The 9,732-nt window shown below is 36.8% G+C and overlaps 1 protein-coding gene across 1 annotated transcript; it reads right to left on the reverse strand.

Moving 5' to 3' along the window:
• Positions 1–4,867: 4,867 nt before the first annotated feature.
• Positions 4,868–9,634, reverse strand: LOC137268614 (ankyrin repeat domain-containing protein 46-like). Its single transcript, XM_067803189.1, has 2 exons — positions 9,244–9,634; positions 4,868–7,466 (listed from the first exon to the last, which is right to left on the reverse strand). Exons 1-2 carry the CDS (start codon positions 9,564–9,566, stop codon positions 7,136–7,138), a joined length of 654 nt encoding a protein of 217 aa, XP_067659290.1. The 5' UTR covers positions 9,567–9,634; the 3' UTR covers positions 4,868–7,135.
• Between the last annotated feature and the right edge of the window lie 98 nt (positions 9,635–9,732).

The raw sequence follows: 9,732 nt of genomic DNA on the forward strand, positions 1-9,732 counted from the left end.
CCATACTAAAGGAAAGCCTCTGGCAATGCAAAACATTGCACTCACTGATATTATTCCAGTTTGTTGATGTATGTTAACATATATGTGTTTCTAAATGGCGAGGCAGACTGTATAAATTATTCGTTATAATGTGTCCGTGCTTCCACATGTATTAAGATATTTGTTTATTGTGCCATATATGATTTATTTACTCTTGTAGGCAGTGCATGCTGTAGTCTTAGTATTTTGCATGATGGATGGTAATTTATTTGTTGGTCAATGAGTGGGGAAGACATAGGCAGTGGTCACAGACGCTTAGAGGGAACCATGAAGTCATATCTGCAGACAGTTATTGCTTTTTCTATCAAGAGAATCCAAATACTTGCTAGTTGTCAGGTCAAAGTGTTTGTAACTAGTCATATAGTCTGCTCAATGGTTCAGATGTTCATCAACTGTGAAAACATTTCCATTTGTGGATGATCACAAGGACATACAGACTGGTTTCTAGTGGAAAGAGCTGGTTCAGTTCTGTTTGGTATGGTTGTTATCAACCATATTGTTCAGCTATGGACTAACTGAAATTATGCCACGTTTCAGCCTTACCATAGAAATCTATGGGTTTTCTCCTCATCTCTGGTAACAATATAATCAGTATTGTCAGTTTGTTTCTGTCATACTGTCATATGTTATGAAGAATCTCCACATTTGGTGCTGTTCTAGTTCCATTTACCTTGTTTCTGAGACATGGAAACAATTTGACTTTTGAGAATGAAACATGCTCAAGTTGAATAGTATTCTCTGTGACAGTTGAATGATTATATTATTTCAAGTAAGCCTGTTTTTAGAGACTTTTCGCCTCGTTATCATGTGAAATTCAGTGGGTTATTTTGAAATTTAAATTACCAGATTCCAAGATTTTATAGATATGACCTAATTTATTCTTGTCAAAAGATTTTTTTATAAAAGTGCTATATGAAAGAAAAAATAATTGTGTATTTTGTTTGGAAACTAGTTTGTTTTTCGGTAATGCAAGTTAAACTGTATGCAAAAAGAATAATAGCCAGTTTTCTTTGAAAGATAAAATATAGAGCAAAGTTTGAAAAACATTTACAAGGTACATATTATTTCAAGTGCTATGTAGTTTAGTGTATGCATGCCATTCCTAGTCATTGTTATGCATGCTATATATGGAGACATTGTTAATTATTGTGTATGTCATGTTGCATGTAGATTTTGCCACACCAGTTAGTCCATACTCAAGTGTACAAATATGTATCAATATAAATATGAATATCGATCTTCCAGTTTTACTGACAAGCTTTCATTTTTAAAGAGAAATGGTGCCAAAACTTCACTCACACAATGGGTCAGAGAACTTTCCTCGTGTTACTTGTCAATGGCTCCAGCTTTTTCAAGGTGCTCCATGAAGAATATAGAGAAAGCATCCCTGGTTATGGTTATGTGTTTAAGAGCTTCTAACAAAATACTCATCAGCTGTTTGTCATGGTGGTGATGCTGAGGTTTCTAGTCATTTCATCATCGTGTACTCTTGGTCAGAGGCATTGTTATCACTGGCACTGTTTGATTGTAATTTGAGTTGACACTTGACATCTTTACTTGGATGCTATACCCTTTGACGCTAGTTGCAACATGTGTCCGTATCATGAGTGGCAATACAACACATGTATCATAATTTTGCCATCAGATTGCACTCATAATATTTATCTTTTATCTATATTTATCTTTTATATCCAGGATGAACCAGTTTGAAGCAAAATTAAGAATTATACATATTAGTGTTACCTCAAATGGTATTAATGAGTTTCAGGCTTATCACAATTTCTGACTGTAACACCAACTCACCATGGGGGCAAATTGAGACCCTGAAATTGAGCTTTATGTCCATATGAAATGTAGCATGTGAATTATGTCATAATACAGTCTCCCATTGATATTAATACTGTTTAACGGTTGATATAACGGTTGATATTTGGTGAAAAATTGTTAAAAGACATATTTACCGTTTAGTCAGTTAACCAAATTATGTCAGTTAACCAGAATAGCATGTCCACATATGTACCACCATGGGTCGCTGAATACCGGTTGTGACCCAGATCTTCCCTTTCTTAGGTAAAATGTCTTCTTAAGTTACAATCAAACCGTGTCCTTGTTTTCTTGTTCTATGTACATGTATGTAAGGTGGGTTTTCACACCCGTTGTCTTGGTGAGTGTACGGATTTGTCGGTGCATGGGTTAGTATGTCTCTCACAGTATTATTTCACACATGTTATTGTTTTGTGCAAATTTATTTGATATTTTATGCCATTGTCACTGTTTATATTGAATATAAAATTGGATGTCTGAATTTTATCACAAGAAAAGTGTATTTCTACGTCATATTTTTCAAGTACAGGGTCAGTAGGAATAATCAGTTAAATGTACATCATGTTTTTAGATCTATTACTGGTATATTCAGATTTTCCCATTGTGAATGAAACAAATGCGCTAGTCATACTGTGAGGTTCGTAGTTGTGAATGTCTATGAAGATCATTGCTGGTCTAGTGAACAGATCATAGTGAATTTTGTTTAAGACAAGCCACAAGAAATATTCACTTACAGATTGACTGATGTTAAGAGTGTAGCCACAAATTCTGTTTCTAAAACACTTTGAAACCTTTAATTTCTTGTGGTCAAATGTTTAAATGTTCTTTCAGTAAAAACTCTAATAAGCTTCCATCTTTTTATCATAACACTGAACTAATTTCAGTTCATGAATTTTATGAATTTCAAATTTAGATATTGTTCTTGAAAATTGACAGATGTGATATTCCTGCGAACTACAACCAGATTTTAGCATTATATACATATTTATTATCATAGAATATTGTTTTAGACTTTACCAAAGTATTCACATCACTTTAGTATTCACACTTAAGTATTGTTTGATGCCAGTCTGTTACTTGTGTGCATCGTAATACAAAATATTCTCATGTTTCAGACTCACTAGTTCGAGAATATGTTGTTGAAATATTTATGTCATGAACTTTATCAAATATTGGTTGTCGATCGTGACCTCAATTGATTCTGTCCATGAATTAATGGAAGGAAACAAATTTTGTCCAAATTAAGCGTTTAAATATTTGTTCTCGAACAGGAAGTCAAGTCTTAGAAATCTTATTTCCTAGTTATCTCTTTTATTAATGTTGTGATTTATCAAAGTCAACGAATAAGTTGTAGAAGTTACTGAAGTTACAGAAGTGTAGTAGGAAGGATGGACTTGTTTTGTTACCACATTTGACCTGTTAAGGTACGAGCCCTTTGTTAAAGGTATTATTTATAGTCAGCATCTCTAAAGACTTAAACCTTCCACAAAAACTGACTTGCTTTAAGTCAATCCTTAATTCAGCTTTGAGGTGTTAATGTCAAGAGTACTCAGATATAATGAGTAATTTCTTACAATATGTTGCCAATAACAGCAGAATCAACTATTGGTCCTGATCAGTGCAAGAACATGAACAGAAAAATCCGCTTCTTGCTAACAATACAACATGAACAGAAGTGGCTGCCAGTTACAGGACATAAAGGACAATATATCAATGAAATCAAGCTCCATATTGATCATCAGACTGATAAATTGCCTTCATTTGTTTGTCTGGTCAGTTTGTGCTGCCTTCTTGTTGGTCAGTTTTTCTGCTATGTTGAGGCATTCCAAAATAGAAAAATGTCCAAAGATTGAGAGTTTGAAAATTGAACAATGGTCTTGGGGATTCCTGTGCACTCTGCCAGCACAGATCTCAGTATATGCAACATTGAATACTGATACTCTTAACTGCAAAAGTTATTTATTACGCCCTTGTTACCATCCATGTATTCCATTCAGCTGGACATGTAATAGTATTGTTTCTTTTTTTGTGCATGCCTTTGTTGAAAATAAGTCACATTAGTAGCCTCTGTAACTTAATATTACTAAATAAACTGCCATTGTCCTTAGTTATTCGTTTTGACTCTGTGAAGAAAATATGATGGAAGAGTTATGATTATATGTGGCTTGTTCGGTGGAAGAGTGTATGTTTAGTTTATATTTTTAGTTCAGTAAAGTTGTTGCACCTCAGACAGCAGTAAAAAATTCATACAGATAAGCCCATGTCAAAAATGAGCTGCTTAAGGTATCCAAAGGTTTCCCAGTTTCATTGGAGAATTTCTTTGGAGAAGAGCACAGTAGCCTAGTAGGCAAAGCAGTCACAGAAGGCATGAGTTTGATTCCCTTATAGGTACAATGTGTTAAGCCCATGGATTTTGGACTGCAAAACCATGCTCACTCACTCTGAATCCAAACCCTTGGGTCTTTTCACATATTCAATATCATTTGCATAACTGAGATGTTATATGAATTATTACTGCACAGTAGGACTGCACAGTATTACCGTTATATTGGGTAAAGACCATATATGAGGTTTTGTTATTGTCTTCATGGCTTAGATTTAAACCTACACACTTTCATTCACAACAAATGTTTTCCTTCATTTTTCAATGACAAAATGGCATTGTGTAATACTACAAATTGGATATAAGAGAAAACAGAATCTCAGACTGCAATCTAACTAATTTTGAGATTTCTATTATCAGAACCATATGTTTAGGGTAATACTGCTCAGAGCTGTGGTGATGATAATCCAGTCTCCTTAAGCCACAGTAGAGGTTTCTGCTGAATTGGGGATTACCATATCATATCACTTCAGAAAGTATATTCTCTGAGCATGAAACCCTGGGTGACAGCATGAGCATCACTACACACAGCTGATCATCTGTCAGCTCAATTGATGAGCTTCAGATATTGGGGGCAAGTTTTACCAGTATCTTCACAAGAATGCAAATTAAGTCTTCAGATGTATGTTGAGAAACTTTATTATCATTTGTACACCTTACAGTTGACAAATACAAACAGTTATGACACAAAAATTCAACTCACAATACAAATAATACCTTTCTCAAACATCAGTGAGGACATTTCCTTGATGGAAAGGTGCCCAAGGTTTCCTCTATGTCGGACTTCTATGTTCCTCACTTTTTTATGTACTTTCTCATTTGAAGTGCTTGGCCCCTTTGTGACATACCTCCTCATTTTGCTACATTCCTCTTCACTTTGTGTCATCCCTCCTCACTTTTTGATATCTCATGTTTCAGACATGACATGACACGCCTCCTCACACTTTGACACACCTCCTTACTTTGCCACATGCTTCCCCACCTTATTACATGCCTCATCAATTTCTGATGTACTTGTGTGGCAAGTTTCTTGGGAATATACTATCATTTTACTGATCAATTAGAACACTAAAGTAACTGCACATTTTGAATTTAAAGGTTACGCATCATTCATTATCTTTAGATAATTTTTCTGGCTTAAAACTAATAATACTGGCTTGGTTTTGACCATTAACACGTGGGTTTAAGATAAATGGGTGAAATCTCATCATACACTTACATATACCAGTGTGTGAAATAAGCGAAAAATCAAGCCAGACATCAGGGCTGGTAACTTCAGACCAGAAAATCCAAAGAAAATAACTGAATTGTGTTTACAATGAATGTGTATTTACTACATTTGCAGAACACTGCATATTGATAGCTGTTGCTGTTTGTTACATCAACGCAGTGCTTTGAGCTTGTGATGCAATAGTTCAGTGTTCAAACAACAATTGAAGCTCAACTGAAAAAATAGATATGATAAATTTACTCAGGTGAATCAGTCTAAGTAAACTTGTCCTCAGTACTTTTCGTTACACTCCACTACTGAGTCTAACAAAACCTTACGGGAGGTCGCGGGAGGTAACCTTTGAGATTGACCAATCAGAACACAGCTTATCCAATCACGAAAGTGCACATTTGCACATACCTATTGAACTTTTTATCTTGAAAAGGTTTCTACCCAAACAATTCTGAATGCTATTTAGCGTGCGCTTGCTTCTGGGTGATGCACACAGCGTATGAACAACCATGACAACGGTGAGTAAACAGTCGCTGAAAATAGTGTTTTGGGCAATATTCATGGATGTTATCTTGCGGAAATATTAGCTAATGGTAACCATGTCAACATAAACCCAAAAGCATATATGCAGTAGGTCAAATAACTATTTGTGGAGAGATTTGTGTCAGTGACCTGAATATTTTGAAAGTCCCTCCGATCCCAAAATAGTAGCTGTTGTCTGATTGGTTAAATCTATTTAACCGTCTCGTGTTTGATTGGAGGGTCATTGGTTGATCAAAAGCTACCTGACGCGGCCTTCTACTAGGGTTTGTTAGACTCAGTGGTGAAGTGTAACGAATAACACTGAGACTAAGTTCACTTAGATTGTCAGGTGAAGGGAACACATTATCTATTTTTTGTTACCAGACCACCAGGCAGGTAAGCTGTAAATTTTAGACTGCCCATCTCAGGCGGTTGAACCGCCTTATTTCATACACTGCATATACATGTTTGTTCTCTACTGTGGTGTGCTAACCATTCACCCAGTCATATCACAGCATGTAAACTTTCTGTATGGGTGAAATCTCTTTCAAACAACTCATTTCAAACTTTAGTGAAAACAGGGAGTATGGGTATGCTCCTGACAAAATCACAATAAGGGTTGATACATTGAATATAGATCCATGGTTCAGGATGATACAGAGCGATAATCCACATTGTATGCAGCCATGATCTGGATGGTGTGGAACCTTTATCACCAAATCCTGGCACAGATCTATGTTCCAAGGACAAATGCATCAGCCAATGCTTCACCTTAGACATGTTTGACCACCACGTGGCTACTTTTGCATTAAAATGGACAAAAACAAACAAGCTTCCAAGAAATTAAATGTTAGTGTTCGTACTCTCAGATTATACCACATAACAACACTTCAGTTACTGGCATTTCAGCAATCTTCAATGGAGGCAGGAGTCCAAATCAAAACTGAATGGCTGAATGTTGATAATAATAAGGACATGCTCCAAGTGCTACAGTCTGATTATTATTATCCGGATAACCCAAGCTGCCTGTGAGGTCAATAGTCACATGACTTATCCCACCTGGTACCAATTTTCAGCTGGGTAAACAAGCACAGATAAGCCATTTTGAACAAGACATTCCTGTATGTAAAGAGGTGCCATTTCATTCACAGATGTATCTTGTAGCTGGTTTCATCCAGTGGGATCTTCTCTTCATATCCTCGATGCAGACCGGTCAGGATGTAGGCCAGATAAAGTGAAAACCCAAGAAGGCCTAAGACTAGAAGGCAGGTGTTTTGGGGGCCCATTTCACAATAGAATTCATACCAAACACTTGGTATTACTGAGGGTTTGGTTGGACTGACATTGCTTGTTGTGGTATTTGTGTGGGAATCCTGAGATGCATTCTCCTTCTCAAAGTGTTCAAACAGTTCAAGAGTACACTTGGGGACTCCTCGTCTCTGTGCTAATAATTTTGGGGTGAAGCCCATCTTGTTTCTGGAACAAATTAACAATGTAACTTCAAAATTACTGCTATTTACCACTCAGCTTTAACTATCTGAGTAATGTATAGTTTATAGAAGTATATACAAAGTTGCAAATTCTTCACTTACATACATCAAACATGTTAAGAAAAAACTTATCACAATCAGTGCTGAATGCACAAAATAGAATTTATAACCCCAAGGCAAGTACACAAACAAACCACTTGTCTTCATATTCACCAAATATTTAAATGAAATATCTAGATGTATAAATGGTGTACAGCATATGCAGAATGAAGTTCAACATACAAAAACAGTAAAAGGAAAGTCTGAACTACTCTTCCAACAAACACCTCTACAAAAGATAACAATCCATTTGGTATTGAGTTAAATCTTGAATTTTGTGTCATTTCGCAATATTATGTTGTCATGGCTACAGTCATTCTTGTACAGTACATGAAATGACAGAATCTCTGATGCTGATGTGAATATGGATACTTCTGGCAACGTGCTTCTATAACCATCATAATCAACTTGACTCCTCATATAATAATTCAAATTTTCATGTAATGCCTTCATGTAATATTATCAACAAGCTTGTTAATAACAAATATAAGTTCTGGGCACAAAAAAGTATTTTGGATAACGAAATGACCTGAGAGTAAGAAATGACCCGGGGCTAGATTTTCAAAACTCAAATGCTAAGAGAGCTCCGAAAATCAATACCGAGGTTACTGCATTACCAGTGAACAATGCAGTTTACTGGGTGCAGCTTACTACAGTGCGAATGGGTTCAGGCTGAGTGTTGACCATGTTGACTGGCTTTTGATTCAATGGTTTCATGTGCCTTTCCAATCCTTAGTTGTGTTAGAATTACAGTAGGTTACCACGACCACTATCCTTAGCCTTTTGGTCCTCTTTCCGATCAAGGGGCCAGTTATGCTCATTAAGGACCACTCTTGCCAATCAAAACATCAGTTTACAATCTTGACTAAAACGTTTCTCCCCTCCTGTCCTTATATGTAGCTGACCCTATAATGATCATAAACATGATAAAGGGTTTGACAGCTCCCTAAGGATTGTGAAGGGGTGTTTACTGGTACAAATGTGACAGTGGAGAAGAAACCAGACTTAAAGCCACTGGAGCTATACAGCATGTACAGTAAGGGCAACATATAGCTGAGAAACTAAAACTAGTTCAGCCAGCTAAATGTTGTGTTCCTGCCTTCGCATAGCATGTATATACCCTGGAATACACAGAACTAAGTACACTCAAATCATGTATGTGAAAAAGCGTACCGAGAGTACTGCACTTTACCAGGCACACATTTTCAGATTAAGTAGTGCTCCCAAAAGATCAGAAAGGGTACCAGACCCTTATTTTAAAGATCATAAAGGGTGCCTAACCCCAAGGATCGTTAAGGGTGCTTAACCCTAACCCCAAGCTCTAACCCCAAGGAGGGTGGAGGCGCAACAATGAGATATTTGCTCCATGGCACTGGATGGTGCTGCACAGCATGACCCAGTAAACTGGGCGAGAGTTCCACCCGTAACCCCCGCTTGAAATGTAATCTGTTTATTATGATTATTTCTAGGGGATTGGGTTTAGGTTTTAGATTTAACATTATCTTGGGTTTAGTGTTAGGATTAGGGTTAGGTATGGTAGGTCTTCTATAAAACCATCTATTACAAGACATAGAATTTAAAACAAAAACGGGGGTTACGGGTGGAAATCTTTTCCACACGACAGAAGAAGCAACCATGTTCATATGTCAAAAAATGATGCAGACCGTGCGTTCAAATTAGCTCCCATTTCCACCAGGGTTTCCAAGGTATCAATGTGACCGCACCAATGAAGAGGCGTGTTTCCTTGGCGATCCTCGGCATTTATTTCACATCCACTATTTATCAACAATCGCGCAATCCCAGTGTGACCTCGGCATGCTGCCAAATGTAACACTGTCCGGCCATTTGCATCAGGCTCTTCGAGACGACAGGTGCCCGTTTCAATTGCTGCTGTTACTTGTGCTATATCCCCATCTAGCACGGCATCTCGAAGAATATCTCCTCTTTCCATAACGTCAAACGAAATATGATTGTCGTAATTCTCCATTCATGACCAGAATGACAGACAAATAAAGGAGAAAGTTGCTTATTGAAACCGTCAAGCTCTTACAAGGAAATTTATGACCGGAAACGGAACTTCTCACATTTAAGTCCCTTAGTACAATAACAAAAATTCATTCAAGCTATTTCCTTTATTTCCTTTGAACAAACGT

Source organism: Haliotis asinina, chromosome 16, assembly GCF_037392515.1.
Source record: "Haliotis asinina isolate JCU_RB_2024 chromosome 16, JCU_Hal_asi_v2, whole genome shotgun sequence".
In the NCBI taxonomy this organism is placed as follows: domain Eukaryota; kingdom Metazoa; phylum Mollusca; class Gastropoda; order Lepetellida; family Haliotidae; genus Haliotis; species Haliotis asinina.